Here is a 21,519-nt window from a genome sequence, read left to right as displayed (position 1 = left end):
AACCAGCCCTACTGTGGGGGGTGGGGGATGGTAAGTATGTTATCTTGGGTTTGACAGTACAAAAGCAGAGGCATTTCCTGCTTAAAAGGCACATGAGAAAGGAGGAGGAGGGCGAACTGGAGGAAGAGGAGGAGGGAATCGCCAGCATTCTGGGTTAGAACAAACAAATGTCCTCCGTTTTTCTCCAACTCCCTAGATCAAGGGTCCTCAAATTTGGCTGCCAGCTGGAATCTCTTGCGAACATTTTAATACCCAGATGTCCAGTTCCCCCCCTCCCAGACCAATCACATCTGAGCCTCTGGGGGGGTGGAACTAGGGCATCGGTATTTTTTTAATGCTCCCCAAGCAACGCCAACGTGCAGACAAGTTTAAGAAGCGGTGCTCTGGACCTTATCAGCACTCCGCTGCCACCCTGGAGTGGCGCTAGGCGACAGTGGCTGCTTTCCGCTTCGAGGACGCGCGGCTTGGGGATTCGGGCATGCTCTCGGAGGCGAGCGCTGGGGAGGATGCGAGCGTGCCAGCGACCTGGTGCTCTGCCTTGCTTTAGGCCCAGCTCCGAGACTGCGGGTCTCTGGGTGCCCCCCAGCTACAACACGTGCTGCCGCCCCGACTCCTCCGGTTATCTCTGCAGACCGCAAACTGTGCCCAGCGGCCGCCCCGCTGTCCACCCCAACCTCAGAGGCTCCAGGGAGACGCCCGGAGCTCAGGAATCTTACCTTGGCTGCCGGCGCTGCCCTCCAGTCCCCGGAATCCTGGGACTCAGGTTCAAGCTGTCGCGGTCGCTGCGCCTATGAAGCGCCCACTAGAGCGCAGGCGCCACCTAGTGGGCGCGGGGCGGCTGCGCAGAGACCGAGCTGGCAGGCGGGAGAGCAGTCCGGGGCGGAAATGCAGCCAGGGCTTCCCACGTGGGCGGTTTTCCAACGCGCCGCCAGCCCTGTGGCCAGATTCGGCCTGGGGCCGGACCACCTTCACCCGCTGCAGGGCACTGGGATCTGAACTTGGTGAACTTTCTCTTGGGGCACAGAGGGACGGCCAAGCCCTAGCCCTCGGCCTGGTATCCATCCTCCGGTTTTCCGTGCTGGGCTCAGGGATCTTTCCCTTCATCCAGCAGCTTTCAGTGCACCCCACTTTGGCACCGCTTCTCGTTTAAATGTGCTGGGACTATCCGAGGCTGGGGTTCTCTTAAACCCAGGGAGACCCTTCGCCTATCAGCAGCCCTTTCTTCCTGCCACCCCCTAAACCGTCCCTGGATGAGAGAAACAGCCTGCTCTGCTGACTTGCTCTACAGAGGCCAGGGCTGGTGGAGGATGGGTGTGTGCCAGCGACCTAGTGCTCTGCTCTGCTGGAAGGCCTTCCCTGAGCAGTGGAAGGGGAAGGGGCGGCTTAAGGGAATTGTTTTTGTTTGTTTTGTAGGGACGAGGTCTCTTTATGTTGCCCTGGCTGCTCTTGAACTCTTGGCCTCAAGCGATCCCCTCGCCTGCAGCCTCCCAAAGCACTGGGATTACTGGTGTAAACTATGGCTCCCAGCTGCCTGGTATTCTTTAAATGAAGACATGCCAAAACGCTTACAAATATCGTAGACCATTTAATATGTTTATATTTCATTTATTTATTCATTTAACAACGATTAACCTGAGCACCTACTATGTGCCACTTTTCTACAATCAAGGGATACAATGAAGAACAAAACACAAAACTCTCTGCTCTTGTTGAATTCACATTTAATGTAACACACGAATACTTTTAACACACACAATGATCTAATGCAAAGCAACTGAGCTCGTTGTGGGTAAGTACAGGATTTATTAAAAATATCTATATTTAGGGCCGGGCACTGTAATCCCAGCACTTTGGAAGGCTGAGGCAAGAGGATCACTTGAGGTCAGGAGTTTGAGACCAGCCCGGTCAACACGGTGAAACCCCATCTCTACAAAAAATACAAAAATTAGCCAGGCGTGGTGGCAGGCGCCTGTAATCCCAACTGCTCCGAGGCTGGGGTGGGAGAATCCCTTGAACCCGGAAGGAGGTTACAGTGAGCCGGGATCGCACCACTGCACTCCAGCCTGGGTGACAGAGTGAGACCCTGCCTCAAAAAAAAAAATAAATCTATGTTTAGGGCGCCAAGGGCAGACAGGCCTGGTGATGGATACAAGCGTTGCAGAGTTCTATGGGAATGTCTTCACCTTTTCTTTTAATCCTGGCAGTTTCTCTGTGTGGCAACATTTGGGGATAATGCCTTCAGTGGAAATTTGAGGCGATTTGTGAAAGTGACTCCTGCAATCCTCTTCTCCCCGTCCCCCCGGCCCCCACTCTGCTCCCCCAGGACGCTCTGTCATTGTTCTAGCCCTGTGTGTGTGTGTGTGTGTGTGTGTGTGTGTGTGTGTGTGTGTGCGCCTATTTAACCTTTGGACTCTCTGTCCTGGTGTAATCTGGTCAAAGTGAATATCAAGGGCAGAGGAGGAGGAGGAGCAGGAGGAGGAAGAGCAGGAGAAACGAGGAGGACTAGGAGCAGGAGGAAGAGGAGCAGGAGGAGGAGGAGAAGCAGGAGGAGGAGGAAGAAAGGAGCAGGAGGAGGAGGTGGAGGAGGAGCAGGAGGAGGAGCAAGTGCAGGAGGAGGAGGAGCAGGTGGAGGAGGAGGAGCAGGAGGAGCAGGAGGAGGAGGAGGAGAAGGCGCAGGAGGAAGAAGAGGAGAAGCAGGAGCAGGGGAAGAAGAGGAGGAGGAGCAGGAGGAGGAGGTGTCATCTGTGGGCAATACCTGGAAGGGCAGGGGGTGGTGGGCGTCAGTAATAGGAACCAGCCCCAGCTACTCCACTGCAGGCTGGTGCCCTGGTGAAGGTGAATCAGTCAGAGGAGTGCTGACAGCCCAAGGTAAGTACCAGCTGGCAGACAATTTCCCATTCTTTCACTTTAAAGTGTGTGAGTCATGTCCCGACCACTCTTGCCCCATCTTTGCAACAGCTCTCTCCCCATCACTGTGCCCCAAAGCATGCCTGGGCAAAGTCCTAGATTACAACCTCCGGATTCTGGCATCACCTGATGAGATTAGTCTTCCTAGTGACTTTCTCTTCTGAGTTCTCATGGCATTTTTCTCATTCTGCTAATCACAGTGTTTTTGGAAACTGCAGAGTTATTAACAGGTCTGCTTTCTCCAGGGAAAACAGGAGTTTTGGTAGGCTGAAGTATGTAAATAATAATAAAATATTCATAACATGTTAGACACTAAGAGTTTTCTTTAAGAGATGGGGTCTTGTTCTGTAACCCAGGCGATCATTGTTCACTGCAGCCACAAACTCTTGAGCTCAAGGGATCCTCCCACCTCAGACTCCCAAATAGCTGGGACTACAGGCATGTGTCACCATGCCTGGCTAATTTTTAAATTTTTATTTCTTTTTTTTTTTAAGAGATGAGGTTTATTTATTATTTTTTTAATGTTGCTCAGGCTGGTCTAGAACTCCTGGCCTCAAGCATTTCTCCCACTCCAACCTCCTAAGTAGCTGGGATTATAGACACAAGCTGCCATACCTGGCTCACGCACTAAGGATTTTAGATTGACAATTTAATCCTCAACAGCAATCCTACAAAGTAGGCACTGTTACTCTCCCCATTTTCTCAGCGAAGAAACTGAGACCTGTAATGTTTAATTGCCCTTAGGTAGAGGAGTTAGCAAGTAATGTACCCAGAATGTGAATCTGGATTATCTTATTCCAAAGCACATGCCCTGAACACCTCAGTGCTGTTTACTAAGCACCTACTACGTGCTGGACGCTGTGCTTTATATATGGAACAGGATAGGCAAGGTACTCATTTTTATCCCTTTTGCTTTCTTGTTCTGTTCACACTTTTCTTCAAAGGGAGAATTTTGTTTATTTTTGTTTTTTAAAATAAATTCATAAAATTATGTTAAGCCGGGCGCGGTGGCTCACGCCTGTAATCCCAGCACTTTGGGAGGCCGAAGCGGGCGGATCACAAGGTCAGGAGATCGAGACCACGGTGAAACACTGTCTCTACTAAAAATACAAAAAATTAGCCAGGCGCGGTTGTGGGCGCCTGTAGTCCCAGCTACTCGGGAGGCTGAGGCAGGAGAATGGCGTGAACCCGGGAGGCGGAGCTTGCAGTGAGCCGAGATCGCGCCACTGCACTCCAGCCTGGGCGACAGAGCGAGACTCCGTCTCAAAAAAATAAATAAATAAAAATAAATAAATAAATAAATAAATAAAATTATGTTATGAAATGTGACCTACTTTTTAGTAAGAAAGGGCATATTTATCTTCTAGAGTGAGTCTCCATTAAAGAGGGTGAGGATCCTCTGTGGTCTAAAGTGGATGGAGCTAGAAATGGTGGCACTGGAGTCACGGGCAAGATGGTGTCGGGACCCCAGCAGGAGGTGTAGAGAAGGAAAGAGGCAGAAATACCAAAGAGACCAAGGGGAAAGGAAAGGACACTTGGTCTTGTGAGGCTGGCTTGTGGACTGACTGGCAACTTAACTCTTGAGGTCACAGTGTGTCTATGATTGATGGGAATAAGACAGGTCACGTTCTGGTTCTGGATTGTACCTGCAAACCCTCCCAGGTATTAGGAAGTATAATAGCAGATAAACTGATTCTGTCTCATTGACTCTTTCCAAAAATCCCAGGAAGCAATTATTTTAATTGTATTTATTTTATTTTATTTTATTTTATTTTGAGATGGGGTCTCATTCTGTCACTCAGGTTGGAGTGCAATGGTGTGATCTTGGCTCACTGCAACCTCCACCTTCCAGGCTCAAGTGATTCTCCCACCTAAGCTTCCCAAGTTGCTGGGACCACAGGTGTGTGCCATCATGCCCGGCTAATTTTTTATATTTTTGGTAGAGACAGGATCTCACCATGTTGCTCGGGCTGGTCTCAAACTCCTGAGCTCAAGCCATCCACCTACCTTGGCCTCCCAAAGTGCTGGGATTCCAGGTGTGAGACACCATGCACAGCCCAGGAAGCAGTTATTATTATTATTTTGAGACAGAGTCTCGCTCTGTTGCCCAGGCTGGAGTAGGGTGGAGCAATATCAGCTCACTGCAACCTCCGCCTCCCAGTTCAAGCGATTCTCCTGCCTCAGCCTCCCGAGTAGCTGGGACTACAGATGCCTACCACCACACCTGGCTAATTTTTGTATTTTTAGTAGAGACAGGGTTTCATCATGTTGGCCAGGCTGGTCTCGAACTCCTGACCTCAAGTGAACCGCCCACCTCGGGCTCTGAAAGTGCTGGGATTACAGACGTGAGCCACCGTGCCTGGCCCCAGGAAGCAGTTATTATTAATTACATCTTATAGATAAGGAAACAGAGTAAAAAATGTCAAGCAACTTGCTGAAGGCCATACAGCATGTACACTGGAGAGGTGGTATTCAAACCCAAGTTCCTCTCATGCTGAAACTGCTTTTAACCATGACCACTACCTGCCTTCCCATCAATGACCAGAGAATTAAATTGTGCTCTTAGGAAGGGATTTTATATTTGCTCATTTTGGTCACTGTGTCCTTCCCTCTTTTACTAGCTGATATTCTGTGCATCCTTCTAGGTCCAGCTCAAATGTGGCCTATTCTAGGAAGCCCTCCCCTGTCCCCTATTTCCAGTGTGACATCCTCCATATTAAAGGACTTATTGATGCTGCTAAATAGTATAATTTGCTGCAAGAATGTGGCCTCATCCAGCAGATTCTATGCCCCTTAATCAGGAGTAAGATGCTCCAGGTATGGTGGCTCATGTCTGTAATCCCAACACTTTGGGAGACCGAAGCCGGAGGATCACTTGATGCTAGGAGTTCAAGACCAGCCTAGGAAACAAAGTGAGACCCCTGTCTACACACACACACACACACACACACACACACACACACACACACAAAATAGCTGGGTGTGGTGGTGCACACCTGTAGTTCTAGCCACTGAGGAGGCTGAGACAGGAGGATGGCTTGAGCTCAGAAGGTCGAGGCTGCAGTGAGCCATGCCTGATCACTCCACTGCACTCCATCCTGGCAACAGAGTGAGACCTGATTTCAAAAAACAAACTGGCCGGGCACAGTGGCTCATGCCTGTAATCCCAGCACTTTGGGAGGCTGAGGCAGGAAGATCTCTGGAGCCCAGGAGTTCGAGAGCAGCCTGGGTAACATAATGCGACCCCCATCTCTATTAAAAAATAATATAAATAAATAAATAACAAAAAAACAAGAGTCAGATCCATGTGGGTGGTGCTACCTGTCTTGTATCCACCCTCCATCCAGCTCTGTGTGTTTGACTTAAATGGGCACCACCAAAGGCTTATATGCCTACTAGTTTCAAGCTGGGTTTGGCCAATGGTATACCTGGCAAAGACCAGAGGCAGGGAGGATAGTGAGGTTGGGTGCTTATGTCCCCAGTTCCCCTTCTGCAGGGTGCCTTGGGTTGACCACTCTCCTGACCTACTGTCATAGCTGTTAGGTGACCCTGTGCACACAAGCCCTCTTGGCCTCCAGGCTCAGGCCTCCTTAATTGCGATTTAAGGTTCTATAAACTGCACAGCACCCAAAATGGAACTTTGTACCTTGTGGTTCAATAAAGAGCTGTTGAGCTAAATGAGTGGCAAGTGTTTTTTGTTTGTTTGAGTAAGTGAGTGAGAAGCAGGAGAGCGAGAATTTTAAATGATCTCGAGTACTAGGACCAGATGGCAAATAAGCCCCCTAGGCTCCTGGCAAATGGTTTTTATTTATTTTTGTTCTTTGATCTTTAAACGTTTTTATTTTATTTTCTTCCCTCTTTTGTTTTAGAGAGAGGGTCTCACTCTGTAGCCTAGGCTGGAGTGCAGTGGCACAATCTTGGCACGCTGCAATCTCTACCTCTTCTACCTCCCAGATTCCAGTGATGTCCCACTTCAGCCTCTGGAGTAACTGGGACTGCAGGCACATGCCACCACACCCAGCTAATTTTTGTATGTTTTTTGTACAGATGGGGTTTCATCATTTTGACCAGGCTGGTCTCAAACTCCTGGGTTCAAGTGACTCGCCTGCCTCAGCCTCCCACAGTGCTGAGATTACAGGCATGAGCCACTGCACCCAGCCCAAATTTTCTTAATAAACAGTAAATCTGATTTTCTTTCTTTTCTTCCTCCCTCCCTCCTTCCCTCTCTTCCTCCCTCCTTTCCCTCCCTCGCTCCCTCCCTTCCTTTCCTTCTTTCTTTTTCGACAGTGTCTCTCTGTCATCCAGGCTGGAGTGCCATGGCACAATCATAGCTCACTACAGCCTGGACTCCCCAGGCTCAAGTGATCCTCCCACTTCCGCCTCCCGAGTAGCCAGGACTATGGGGGCACACCACCACACCTGGCTAGTTTGTGTATTTTTAGTAGAGATGGGGTTTCACCATGTTGACCAGACTGGTCTTGAACTCTGACCTCAAGTGATCCACCCACCTCAGCCTCCCAAACTGCTAGGATTACAACTGTGAGCCACCACACCCGGCCTTACCTCCAAATTTATATGTTGAAACCCTGAACTCCAATGTGACTGTATTTGGAGATAGGGACTGTATTTGGAGTCAATGTCACCTTTGACTGCTGTGTGCATACACAAAGGGACTTTATGGAGGCAATTAAGATTAAATGACATCATAAGGATGGGCCAGAAATCTGATAGAACTGGTATCCTTATAAGAGGAGGAAAGGATATCAGAGCTCTCAGTACTGAGGAAAGGTCATGTGAGGATACAGTGAGAAGCGGGCCGTCTACAAGCCGGGAAGGGAGCCCTCACCAGAACCTGAACTTTGCAGGCAGCTTGCTCATGAACTTCTAGCCTCCAAAACTGTGAGGAAATAGATGTCTTGTGTAAGCCACCCAGTCTGTGGTATTTTCTTATGGCATCCAGGGCTCACTAATACAGGTAAATGCCCTATGGTAAATGTATACTTCTTAAGAAACTGCCCAACTGTTTTCTGTAGGGGCTGCACCATATCATGGTTCCCACTAGCAATATATGAGAGTTCCAGTTGCTCCACAACCTTGCCAACATATGACATGGTCAGTATGTTTTCCAAGAAGTTTTTGTGTTTTTAATGTGGATCTGTGTGTGTGTGTGTGTGTGTGTGTGCATGTGTGCTATGTTTTGTAGGTAGTAATGTCTAAGGAAGCAGTTTAAAGCTGAAAATATTTAAAATGTGATCTACTGAGGTCCCATCCATCTTTGGGTTGCCCATACCTCATTTCTCTGTTCTTGCCTTTCTTCTGGTCACATTCTATTCCTAGGGCTGTGTACCCTGAGCTGAGCCAGATAGCAGATCTGGCAAATCACAGTCCTCATCCGAGGTGAATCCATTTCTGGGAGTTGAGGAAGAGGTTGGGTGTGGACAGGGCTGGATTCGTGGGCCTTGTGCTTCATTTAAAGTTCTGCTGTCACTGTCTTGAAATTCTCAATCATTTCGAACAAGGAGTCCACATTTTTATTTTGCACTTGGTCCCACAGATTATACAACTCATCCAGGGTGTGGCGGGGAGAGGTGGTCACAGGCAAGACAAGGATTCTTTTTAAAGATTTTTGAATTAAGGCAGGGTCTAGCTCTGTCTACTAGGCTGGAGGGCATTGACACAATCTTGGCTCACTGAAACCTCCATCTCCTGGGTCCAAGCCATGCTCCCTCCTCCGCCTCCTAAGTAGCTGGGACTACAGGCATGCCCCACCATGCTTATCTAATTTTTGTATTTTTTTTTTTTTTTGGTAGAGATGGAGTTTTACCATGTTGCCAGGCTGGTCTTGAGCTCCTGGGTTCAAGTGATTCACCCGCCTCAGCCTCCTAAAGTGCTAGGATTACAGGCATAAGCCACCATGCCCAGCTGCAAGCCAAGATTTCTTACCACATACATTTTTTAAAGACTCCCGCATCTAATCCCATGGACTTGCCTCTAAACTGGTCCATGCACAATCCTAGGGTTTCTCACCTGGCCCCTGGGTGCTCCTGCTGCCTGTCTCTTGGGCTGACTTGGGTTAAGCATGATTAATCTGGAGGCTCCACAAGAGGATGGTTGGCCCTGGATCCCAATATCCAAATGAGTTTTTGCCTCAAACGGGGCATCTTAATTGGAAGGTAAATGAAAACTCCCTCTTCCACCCTGACAGCCCCAAAATGTACTTTGGCATTTATGTGGGAGAGGTAAATAGCATCATAATGTCTTCTGGATTGTCACTCTGCCAGGTCCTGTTGGCAAGAAGCTTGTTCAGAGAAAGCTGATTTATAAGGGAGTTTTGCAGCATTCTTGCAGATCACTGAATTCCCAGGCCCAGAAAGGAGGAATGGCACCAACCAGAGGCAGGGGCAGAAAGGGGATTGGAGTGGGAAGATCACAGGCTCTGGAGACAGCAGGACCTGCGCTTGCATCTTGAGCTGGCTGCCTACCAGGTTTGTGACCCCGGGTAACCGACCAAACCACTCTGGACTCAGTGATTTGAACTCTAAAGTGGGGTTAATAATACTTCCTTGGAGGACCGTGTGATTGTGAGGAGTAACCAAGAAGGTCTGTGTGAAGTGTCCGAGGCTGGTGTGCACCTGCCCTCCACAAATGAATCTGAGTCAATGTCACCTTTGACTGCTGTGTGCATACACAAAGAATCATTGTAAATGTACTTCTCTGAAAAGCCGCTTCACAGTCCTGCCTGACCCTCCATCTAGCTTCCTAGGAGCTGGGTCAGGATTATCAGTCCACTACTAGAGTCAGGAAAAGGAATGCCAGGTGATCAGACTATAACATAGGGTCAACTATAGAGCACAGGAGTTCCCAACTCCAGTTCCATGGAACATGAGGCTTCACTCAGGAAGTATTCACATCAGAGATCGCTCACAGCTGCGAAAACCTTTACCCGTGTGTCCCAGATTAAAAGCACAATAACAGCTTATGAAGTGGATAACATCTGTTGTGGTGTGTGAAGATAGCCTGATGGGGTCTTTAAAATAGATAAGATTAGCATAGTGATAAACAGAGGGGGTGGCTTACACCTGTAATCTCAACACTTTGGGAAGCTGAGCAGGCAGATCACTTGAACCCAGGAGTTCGAGATCAGCCTGAGCAACAAAGTGAGAACCCCACCACCCTCCAATCCCCGGCACCTCTACAAAAAAACAAAACAAACAAAACTTAGCTGGGCATGGTGGCGTGCACCTATAATCCCTGCTACTTGGGAGGCTGAGCTGAGAGGATCACTTGAGCCTAGGCTGTGGTGAGCCATAATTGCACCACTGCACTCCAGCCTGGGCAAGAGAGTGAGACCTTGTCTCAAAAACAAAAACAAAAACAAAAAAAAGAAAATATAAGAGGTTGGAAGGCAGATGACTTGGGTTCAAATCCCAGCCCTGCTATTTGCTGGCTGTTAGAAACTACCTCAGACAAATTACTCAACCTCCCTGTGCCTCAGTGTCTCCATGTGTTAAATGAAGATTAAATAATACACCTACTTCTTAGAGTTGTAAACAAATAATGGATGTGAACTGTGCTTGGCACAGAGTAGCACCCAGCATCTATTAGCTAGTTATTTTAATGACTTACCTGTTTGGATAACCCCAGGAGTCTATGGTCCTAAGACTCCCTCTTCCTCACCACTGGGTAGAGTTGGCATTCTAGGTTAAAGGATGGTCTCCAAGTGGGGGGTGAGTCCTAGGAACTGAACGTGGCCCTAAGATACAGAGGGAGGCCACAGCCCGTTGCATAGTGACAGGACTTGTTTTGCATGTGAAGATAGGGGCTGGTGTTTACAGGTAACTAGGAAGTGGTGGTGGGGTGATTTGTAAGTTATAGATTAAACAAATGGGAATTCTTCTGGTAGAATGAATGGGGCACAGTGACTGGAATTGGCCAGGTTAGCTGGAAGGGCAGCTCTCCAGGCCCTGCCCACCCCACAGGGGGCTCCTTATGCACAGGGGGGCATCTCCTTGTGTCCATAGAAACGGAACTGGCTCTTTTCAACAGTGCTCCGAGGACGGTTATTTAACGCTGGCCCCCAAGGATCAGCCGCACAGACCTTCCTCCTCCCGGAACGTCCAAGAGCACTGGATCCTCTGGGTCCCTCTGAGATGGGGTGCCGCTCCAGCAAGAGCACCACGGTGGCAGCTGAGTCCCAGAAGCCTGGAGAAGAGCGCGAGGGAGGAGAGCCAGGGCTGGAGACCGGCACCCAGGCAGCAGACTGCAAGGATGCCCCGCTGAAGGATGCAACCCCTGAGCCAAAGAGCTGAGATGCCTCTCTCCAGAGTCAGACCCTCGCCCTCCTGGAACTGCCTTTGGCCCGTGAACCATGAGACGATCCCAACCCTGAGAAGCTCCGATCACTGGGAGGAGAGAGAGAAAGCCTCCAACTTTAGGATTCAGGCTTCAGAAGTTTTTAGCAGCCTTTGCTCCCTGGAGGGGAGGGGAGGATAAGTCTATAAGGAATCCTATTTCCCCAGCTCTCCCACAGAGAGGACAAAAGAAGTCTTTACATGTTGTGGAACTTTCCTGCAACTTCCGGATGCAGACAAGCCTCAGAGCAGACTGTTCTGGCTCCAATGAATATCTGCTGCCAAGCTGTGAGCATCCAGTGATCCCCGTCTGCCTGGCTTTCCTGAATTCAGAAGGCGCCTTGGTCATAATGTGTGGGGTGTGTGGATCTCAGTTTGCTCTCTTTCTTTCTCCTTTTTTCAACAGCTGGCGGAGTAGCCAACACCCCTGACAGCAACGTGTTGCACTTGGCTCACTCCACACTATGTCTATGAATAGTTTAATATTTAACTTGAAATGTTGTTAAGAATCTATGGAAAATATCAGGATCTGACTGGGATCCTGTAAATCGAAGGCAACAAGGTCTTGCTTGGTCCTCCAGTAAGTGGGGCATGGAGCCCTGGTGGGAAGGAAAGAAGAGAGAGTTGTGTTCCTGATTCCTTAATCCCCCAAAAAGGTCCCTCTGCTAACATTCACATATCTCTTCATAGCCAAAGTCTGTCCATTTCAACCCTCGAGCATCTGAGCTATCTGTATCCAGCTTTCAAAAATATTTCACTGTTTACTAACATGTCTGTCAGCCTTTCTTTTCTCCCCCGCATGTGTTTTGTTTTTAATTCCACTCAAAAGCGTTTTCATTTGAAATTAAATAGACATGTTTGCAAATAAATGATGACACAACACATTTGAAAGACAGAATTGGGGATGTGAGATTAGAGGATCAGCAGAGAAGAGTGGGTGTAATTCTGTGGAACAGGAGTGAGAACAGAGGCGAGGGAGACGTTGCTTTGTGCCAGGCGCCATGCTGAGAACTTTCCACAGACAGTTTAATCCCAACCACCCCCATTTTATAGATGAGGAAATGGAGGAAATAAAGTCACTTGCCTGAGTATGGACAGCCAGGAAGGAGCAGAACCCGCAGTTGAGTCCTAGCAGTTTGGCTTGGGAAATGCATGTAGAGTGCTACTTAAAGCAGAGAGCCTTTCTCATGATGAAACTGAAATACGAGTCCCTTTATAGCCTGTGCATAGTGAGGACCATTTTTCTTTATTCACTGGAACCTACTTGCCTATTGAGAAGTAGGTAACTGGTCAGCTTGCAGTTGCCCCACTGCAGGTTGGGTGATGCATTGAGGGACTTTTTATTTTTACTGTGGTGGGGGGTAGGGGGAGGGAGGAAAAGACAGAAAGGAAAGTGGGAGAAGGGAGGGAGAGAAGGGAGGAAAGGTGAAGAAAGGGAGGAGGGAGAGGAGGGGGGAAGGAGAGAAAGAGAGGAAAGAGGGAGAGGGAGGAGGAGGGAGGGAGAAGAGGAGGGAGGACAGAAGGCAAGAAGGAGGAGGAGGGAAAAGAGGAAGAGAGGGAGGAGGGGAAGGAGAGGGAGATGGAGAAAAAGAGGGAAGCGGTAGGGAGATGAAAGCGGGGAGAGGCAGAAAGGGAGAGGGAGAGAAGGAGAAGGGAGACGGAGGGAGGAAGGGAGAGAAGGAGATGGGAGACAGAGGAAGGGAGAGAAGGAGAGGGGAGACGGAGGGAGGAAGGGAGAGAAGGAGAGGGGAGACGGAGGGAGGAAGGGAGAGAAGGAGAGGGGAGATGGAGGGAGGGAGAGAAGGAGATGGGAGACAGAGGAAGGGAGAGAAGGAGAGGGGAGACAGAGGGAGGAAGGGAGAGAAGGAGAGGGGAGACGGAGGGAGGGAGAGAAGGAGATGGGAGACAGAGGAAGGGAGAGAAGGAGAGGGGAGACGGAGGGAGGAAGGGAGAGAAGGAGAGGGGAGACGGAGGGAGGAAGGGAGAGAAGGAGAGGGGAGACGGAGGGAGGGAGAGAAGGAGATGGGAGACAGAGGAAGGGAGATAAGGAGAGGGGAGACGGAGGGAGGAAGGGAGAGAAGGAGAGGGGAGACAGAGGAAGGGAGAGAAGGAGAGGGATAGGGGAAAAGGGGTAGGGAAGAGGGAGGAAGAGAAAAAAGGGAAGAGGGTGGGCGAGAAGGAAAGGAAGAAATGAAGGGAGTTGGAGGAATGAGGGATGAGGAAGGGAGGGAAAGAGAAGCAGTAAGCTACCTTCCTTTTGGCCATAAAAACCTGAGAAACTGAATGAGATTCTTTTGAGCAATAAGGCAACTGCAGTGAGGAAGAAATAAGGAGGCCCAAGAAGCAAAGCCAGTTCAGCCTGAAATTGACTACAGAGTTTCCCTTTGCTTCAGCAGAGCCTGGAGGAGCAGGAGAGATGGGGGCCGTGTCAGCTGGCCCAAAGCCCTGCCCTGTCCCAGGGGTGCTAAGCTTGCTGCAGGCCCGGAAACAGGCCTGGGCTTGCAGCTGGGGATCAGGAAGTTTGGGGCCTCTTTGCACAGCTTACTGGGGATAGGCCAAGCTCTGGGAACTCCTTTCAATTTTTTTTTTTTTTTTTTAAGACGACTCTGTTTTTCTCCCTCCTCCCTCCTAATGGAAATTTACCTTGCAAAACAGGATCGTGCCTGGTGAGAGCTGCTTGCAATGCCCACACTCAGGACTCTATGGAAAGAGTTCGCAGCTGGTGGTGAGGCTTTGAGGCGGGGCTGCCCTTATTTCACTAGCTCCTGAGGGGCAGAACTCACTCAGCTTTTTACCAAATCAAACGAAGGAAGCTTTAGGTCCTTCGAAGTTCAGAAACAGGGTGGTTTGTTTTGCTTCCTTTTGGAATGGAGTAAAAATGCTCATTTAATTAAATTCCAGTTCTCTGAGGTCTTTTAAAAACAGAATTCTTCATCCACCTCCAGCTGTGGCAGGCATGCTGCAATTTACTGGGAAGTTAATCTGTAACAGAAAAAAGTACTCAGTTTCCTTTTAAGGACATTCCAGTTATCCACTGGAGCTTAGGATCACTCTTCTGTCTCCCTTTGAGGTTCGAGAATTTCTTAGGTGCCTGGTAAAAGTGGTCAGGATTATGTCTACTGAAATATAACTTTAACCTCTGGAAAAACAGGCCTGCAAATGCCAACTTCCCAAATTGCTGGAAGTGGAGGGGTTTATTGGTTAATATATCTATCCATCCGTCTTTCCATCCATCATCCATCCATCCCCCCTTCCTTCCTTTCATCCAGTCATCTATCCATTCATCTTTCCATCCATTATCCATCATCCATGCATCCATCCATCCACCCATCTGTTCATCACTCCTTCCATCTTTCTTTCCATCTGTCCATCCATCCTTCCATCTATTATCCATCCATCCATCCATCCATCCATCCATCCATCCATTCATCTATCCATTTATTCATATATTCAACTCTTACCCTGGATTTTTTAGTTACATGAGGCAATACATTTTTTCGTTTTAACCAATTGATTCATTCAACAAATATTTGTTGAGTTTCTACTCTGTCACTCATCATTCATTCATTCCTGTATTCATTTATTAATTCAGTGTTTACTGGGCAACTACTCTATGCCAAACTCCTCAGTGTTCATAAAATGTTCATAAAGTGCCATCTTTGTGGGAGTACCTCCTGGAACAGGGTGGTCCAGGGAAATCTTTCCAGTCTAGGTGAGACCCGAGAGCTTTCAAGAGTAAGTTGGAATTAGACAAAGAGGATGGGTATTTCAGAAAGGGAATGTATGACCTGGAGTTGGATACAAGAACTGCATGGGGCACAATGTACAGTGTTATAGGAGCCTAAGGTGCCCACCGGACAGGGACAGGGAGGTAAAGTTTGACAAGCAAAAAGGATCAAATCATGGGCCAGGCGCAGTGGCTTACGCTTGCAATCCTAGCACTTTGGGAGACCGAGGTGGGTGGTGGATCACGAGGTCAGGAGATTGAGACCATCCTGGCCAACATGGTGAAACCCCGTCTCTACTAAAAATACACACACACAAAATTATCTGTGTGGTGGCGCGTGCCTGTAATCCCAGCTACTCAGGGGGCTGAGGCACGAGAATCGCTTGAATCCGGGAGGTGGAGGCTGCAGTGAGCTGAGATTGCACCACGCACTCTAGCCTGGTGACAGAGCCAGATTCCGTATCAAAAAAAAAAAAAAAAAAAAAAAAGGATCAAATCGTGAAGTGCCTTGTATTTTATATTGAGAGCTTGAGAGTTTATCTTGATGGGCGCAGTGGGGTGTCTTTTAGCAGAAGAGTGATGCTAGGACATCAGTGGCTTTTGGCTGGCTAGTATCCTGTGTTTTAGTAACAAATCTTATCTTTTTTTCTCTTGGGGAACCCTTTCCTCACTCGCTCTCTGTTTACATGATTGGCTGGGGCTGATCCCATTCTTAAACTTCAGCCTGAGCACTGCATAGCCCTTGTCAAAGTGATAGGTTCAAGGGCGGGTGCACAAACCCAAACTAGTTCACTGAGAGTCTTCCTTGAACTTTTTTTTTTTTGAGATGCAGTCCCTGTCATCCAGGCTGGAGTGTGGTGGCACAATCTTGGCTCACTATAACCCCTGCCTCCCAGGTTCAAGCGATTCTTCTGCCTCAGCCTCCCAAGTAGCTGGAATTACAGGTGCCCACCACCACGCCCAGCTAATTTTTGTATTTTTAGTAGAGATGGGGTTTTGCCATGTTGGCCAGGCTGCTGTCGAACCCGTGACTTCAGGTGATCTGCCACCTCAGCCTCCAAAAGTGCTGGGATTACAGGCGTGAGCCACTGCGCCCAGCCGTCTTTGAACTTTTAATTGAAGCAATTAGGAAAGGAACGTTCACCTTCTTTTGGAATTAATACAATTGTAGGATTTGGCCCTGGAAACTCTTTTTTTTTTTTTTTTGAGACAGAGTCTCTCGCTCAGGCTGGAGTACGGTGGCGTGATCTCGGTTCACTGCAACCTCTGCCTCCTGGTTCAAGCGATTCTCCTGCCTCAGCCTCCTGGGTAGCTGGGACTACAGGCGTGTGCCACCACGCCCAGGTAATTTTTTTAGTAGAGAAGGGGTTTGGGGTTTCACCGTGTTAGGCAGGATGATCTCGATTTCCTGACCTCATGATCCACCCGCCTTGGCCTCCCAAAGTGCTGGGATTACAGGTGTGAACCACCGTGCCTGGCTGGCCCTGGAAACTGTTAACCACTGGGAAGGGCCTGCTTGAGAATGAAGCCACAAAGCAGAGTGGAGCAGAGTGGAGAGAAGGAGAGGCATCGTCCTGATCAACTTGTTTGGGCAACTGGATCCAGCCATGCCAGAATAATTCTTCCCCTAGATGATTCACATGAGCCAATCAACTCACTCATTTTGTTTGTTTGTTTACAGTGGTTTAAATTTGGTTTCTGTCATTCTCAGAGAGATTTGAGTAAATCAGAACAATGTAGATTTGTATATTAGGTAGAGCACCCTTGTAACTGTTTAGAGGATGGAGTTGGGAAGGATAAAGCTAGAAGCATGAATACCAATTAGAAGGCATCCTAGGAAAAAAAAAAAAAGGGTACAAGGAAGGGCAGGTTTAAAGGGAAGATTAGGGGTTGAGTTTTAGAGGGGTTGAGTTTGAGGTGCCCATGGGACAAAACATAAATAATGATAGCAAACACTTATATCACTCTTAGCATGTCTGAGCATTGTTCCAAATGCAATACATACAGAACTCATTTAATCCTCACCATCACACTGTGCTCATTTTATAGATTAAAACATAGGCAGTTTTAATCCATTCACTGATCCCAACTTGCTCCTTGGCTGTAAATTCCCACATTTCCTTGTATTCTGAATTAAGCCCAATCTCTTTCCCCTACAACAAAACCCCATTGTAGTACAGAGGGTACAGGGGGTGTGATGGTTAATTTTATGTGTCTAGGCTGGGTGCGGTGGCTCATGCCTGTAATCCCAGCACTTTGGGAGGCCAAGGTGGGCAGATCACTTGAGGTCTGGAGTTCGAGACCAGCCTGGCCAACATGGCAAAACGTCGTCTCTACTAAAAATACAAAAATTGTCCAGGTGTGGTGGCATGTGCCTGTAATTCCAGCTACTACTCAGGAGGCTGAGGCAGGAGAATGGCTTGAACCTGGGAGACAGAGGTTGCAGTGAGCCTAGATCACATCACTGCTTTCCAGCCTGGGTGACAGAGTGAGGATTTGTCTCCAAAAAAAAAAAAAAAAAAAAATTATGTGTCAATTTAACTTGGCTAAGGGATGTCCAGATAGCTGGTAAAACATTATTTCTGGGTGTGCCTGGGAGGGTGTTTCTGGAAGAGATTAGCGTTTTAATCAGTAGATTGTGTCAGGAAGACCCACCCTCATTAATCTAATCTGTTGAAGGTCTGAATAGAACAACAAGGTAGAGAATTCTCTCTCTTTTCTTGAGCTGGGACATCCATCTACTGTTGTCCTCAGACATTGGAGCTCCTGGTTCTTGGGTTTTCAAACTCCAGGACTTAGACCAGCGGCCTCTCTGGTTCTCATGCTGTCAGCCTCAGACTGAATTACACCACTGGCTTTCCTGGGTCTCCAGCATACCAGTGGCATAACATGGGACTTCTTGGCCTCCATAATAATGTGAACCAATTCCCATAATAAATCTCCCCTTATGTATCTCCATATATTCTGTTGGTTCTGTTTCTCTGGAAGACCCTGACTAATATAGGGGGTTAACCAGGTCTTTCAGCTCTCAAGGACACAGCTGGGGCTTGAGCTAGGCAGTTTGCCTTTGGAGGCTGAGACTTGAGGAATTCATTTGGGAATTGTGGGAACCCTTTTGGACCTCCAGGGTTGCTATAAGGGTTATTTTAAGGTGAAAATATTTGACCTGCAAAAGGTGCAGAAATAACTCTTATCTGAACTTCCCTTATCTGACTAAAGCAGAGCCTCCCAACCAAAATTACAGCTCAATTAACCCCACTCTGGGGGAGTTTCCTGCAGATTTAGCCACCAAGAAGATAGATTGCCCATTTATTAGCAACAAAAAGCCCACTAGGACCTTCCATGCTCCCTTATTGTAGCCCTAAAAACCTCTCTCTTTTGTTAAGTTGACAACGCAAACCTTTCCTTTGGGCTATTCCATGAGTTTTCTGTTATGGAAGCTCCCATATACAAGTGGGAAAAAAATCCTTGTTAATCTGTCCTTTCTCAGTTACATTTGTAGGCCTCAATCTGCTGGACCCGATTTGGAAGAGGAAGAATTTTGCTCCCAACAGAGTCATCAGAACACAGTGTGGCAGTTAATGCCCTTGTTGTAAGGGAAGAAGCCGAGGCACAAAATATAATTTTAAAGCATTTGAGGCCGGGCACAGTGGCTCCCAGTGGCTCCCAGTGGCTCCCAGCACTCGGGAGGCTGAGACGGGTGAATCATGAGATCAGGCGATCCAGACCATCCTGGCCAACATGGGGAAACCCCGTCTCTATTAAAAATACAAAAATTTTCTGGGTGTGGTGGCACGTGCCTGTAATCCCAGCTACTGGGGAGGCTGAGGCACAAGAATCGCTTGAACCCAGGAAGCAGAGGTTGCAGTGAGCCGAGATCGTGCCACTGCATTCCAGCCTTGTGACGGAGCAAGACTCCCTCTCAAAAAAAAAAAAATTTTATGAATCCAGCATGAGGACAGCTGCCTGGGAAACACTTTCGAGTTGCCTTGGGCAGTGTTCCATTCAGCCTAGGTTACAGTCAGGTTTCTAAAGGCAAAAGGGAACAAGGGGTGGGTGGATTCAAAGTTGTTTGACAGGAATTCTCATTGGCTTACGAAATAACATTGATTAGTGATTAGCTTTAAATGTTGAACTATAGGGTACGAGTTTTGGTGTCCAGCCTATGGCATTGTGTGGTTAATTTTATGCCTGCTTGGCATCAATCTAGAGCCCACATAGCAAGTGGTTTCAAGAGGCGATGACTTGATTCAAGGCAGGAGTGAAGAGTGACTGCCGCCACGCTTCAGTGCTCCTCTGGGTCTGATAATTTGGAGGGGCTGGCATTCCTCAGATGCAGTAGATGAGGTGCCTGCATCCTCTCCCCACACACATATACCCTGAGGGGAGGCACTGCTTGGAGCAGAAGAGCATCTATCAAGGACAAAACTCTGCAAAAACCAACATGTAAAGGGCAGGTGGAGTAGATAAGCTGCAAAGGAGCCAGCGATGGACTGGGGGTTGGATTGATGGGAGATGGTGACCAACGGTTTCCGCTCACAGAACATTCACCAAGTGTCAGGCATTGAGCTCAAAGATGCTTCACAAATGTTATCTAATTTTCTCCTCACAAAAGCTATACAAGGAAGGTAAAATTCATAGCTTACAGGTGAGACAGCACATTTATGAAGGTTGCATGAATTGCCCAAGTTAATGTAGCTAGTTAGTGGTAGAATAGGAATCTGAGCTCTAAAGACTGGGGTTTTAACCACAGCAGTGCATTCAATAATCTCCTCCCAAACTTCCTATCTACCTGGGACCTTTGAATGTGACCTAATTTGGAAATAGGGTTTGAAGATGTAACCAAGTTAATATGTAGTCATGCTGGATTAGAGTGAGCCCTAAATCCAATGACTGGTGTCTTTTTTTTTTTTTTTTAGATAGGGTCTCACTCTGTCACACAGGCTGGAGTGCAGTGGTGTGATCATGGCTCATTGCAGCCCCAAACTCCTAGGCACAAGTCATCCTCCCACCTCAGCCTTCCAAGTAGCTAAGACTACAGGCATGTGCCACCATGCCTGGCTAATTTTTAAATTTTTTTTGTAGAGATGCCCAGGCTGGTCTCAAATTCCTGGGGTCAAGCGATCCTCCTGCTTCGGCCTAAAATGCTGATATTATGGGTGTGAGCCACCACACCTGGCTGACTGGTGTCTTCATGAGAGAAATGAGGGAATTTGGACACAGAGACATAGATGAAGACGACCATGAGAAGATGGAGGCGGAGACGGGAGTTATGCTGCTACAAGCCAAAGAACAGTTATGACAAAGACTTCTTTGACCTAATTCTGATCACACTCCTCTAAGCCCTCAAGGCCCTGACCTTTGGTCTCTGCAGCTGGCATACGTAGTCTAGCTCAGCTGGATCAGTTTAGTGAAGATCTCCCATTCCTGTTATCTCTCTCAATATCTTACCCTGGCCTGCCTTCAGCAAGAATCTGCTGAGTCAGTCTACGAAGACTACCCCTTCATCTCTGATGTTTCCTCTCAGTGATTTTTCCATTCACCAATCCCCAACTTGCTCCTTGGCTGTAAATTCCCACATTTTCTTGTTGTATCCTGAGTTGAGTCCAATCTTTCTTCCCTACGACCAAATCCCATTGTAGTAGTTCCCCCGGAATAAAGTCTGCCTTACCATCTTTAACAAGTGTCATGAAAATTCTTTCTTTAACACACGGGCAAGAGGCAAGAAACTGGAAGAGGCAAGAAAGGATTTTTTCCTAGAGTCTTAAAAGGAAGCATGGCCCTGCTGTCACCTCGATTTCAGACTCTCTAGAGGTGAGAGAGAATAAATTCCTGTTGTCATCCAGTTTGTAGTCCTTTGTTACATCATCCCCAGGAACTTAAAACAGTCACCATGCCATCAGTCTTCCATAGAGGAGGGTAATCTAAAGAGTGATGTCAACAAATTCCAGGAGGAAAGATGGGAAACTGCCTTTGCAAACTTTATGGCAGTGAGAGAAATCTAATATAGCTGATTCCATCTTTCTTCTAGCTTCACAAGCTAACTGTCATTGCTTATCCCGTGGCATAGGCTATACTAATTATGGGAGTAATTTAGTTTATAGTTTAACTTTAAAATGAAGATGATAAGAATCCCTCCCTGAAACTAACCACCTCCTTGCTTGGCTACCACAACTGCCTCTGTAAAATGAACAAATTGGCCACAAGATTAGAATTATGGTTTGGGAGTCATATAGCCCGCGGTCACAAGATTTGTAACCTCCCCAATTGCTCCTATAGATAACATCATTATTGCAAAACCAAAGCCTGGTGTTTGAGATCTTTTTCTGACCTTGCATTCTGATGGACCAGCTGAGCACCGCTCAGACTGGTAGCCCATGCCAAGAAACTGACTCAAGCAGTCCTGTGACTCCCTCCCAGGAACTGACTCCATGCAAGAAGACAGATTTGATCCCTGGTGATTTCATTCTCAACCCAACCAGTCAATATTCCCCATTCCTTAGCCACCTGTCTACCAAAGTATCCTTGAAAAAC

At 47.8% G+C, this 21,519-nt stretch overlaps 2 protein-coding genes and 1 long non-coding RNA gene across 9 annotated transcripts in view; 2 read left to right on the top strand and 1 right to left on the bottom strand.

The window, feature by feature from the left end:
* CHD9 (chromodomain helicase DNA binding protein 9) overlaps positions 1–761 on the bottom strand; it is a 273,480-nt gene extending 272,719 nt beyond the window's left edge. For all 7 annotated transcript variants that reach the window (XM_074026669.1, XM_045381801.3, XM_045381802.3 and 4 more), the window contains exon 1: positions 717–761. The gene's annotated coding sequence lies outside the window, so the exon portion shown is untranslated. The remainder of the gene's footprint in view (positions 1–716) is intronic.
* Positions 762–2,641: 1,880 nt separating this feature from the next.
* LOC141409242 (uncharacterized) lies at positions 2,642–9,385 on the top strand. Its single transcript, XR_012428690.1, has 3 exons — positions 2,642–2,868; positions 7,941–8,019; positions 9,189–9,385. It is a non-coding gene; the product is annotated as an uncharacterized lncRNA (long non-coding RNA).
* A 1,612-nt stretch (positions 9,386–10,997) lies between these two features.
* Positions 10,998–20,661, top strand: CHD9NB (CHD9 neighbor). The gene is made up of 2 exons (XM_065537611.2): positions 10,998–11,617; positions 20,071–20,661. The coding sequence occupies exon 1, from the start codon at positions 11,058–11,060 to the stop codon at positions 11,214–11,216; it is 159 nt and encodes a 52-aa protein (XP_065393683.1). The 5' UTR covers positions 10,998–11,057; the 3' UTR covers positions 11,217–11,617; positions 20,071–20,661.
* The last annotated feature ends 858 nt before the right edge of the window (positions 20,662–21,519 follow it).

Source organism: Macaca fascicularis, chromosome 20 (genome assembly GCF_037993035.2).
Source record: "Macaca fascicularis isolate 582-1 chromosome 20, T2T-MFA8v1.1".
NCBI classification, from domain to species: domain Eukaryota; kingdom Metazoa; phylum Chordata; class Mammalia; order Primates; family Cercopithecidae; genus Macaca; species Macaca fascicularis.
Note: the sequence above shows the minus strand (reverse complement) of the source record. Positions and strands in the feature narration are given on the sequence as shown.

What these genes read in the sequence shown, in the direction of transcription:
- CHD9NB (XM_065537611.2), top strand. Translation starts at nt 11,058, where the DNA reads ATGGGGTGCCGCTCCAGCAAGAGCACCACGGTGGCAGCTGAGTCCCAG.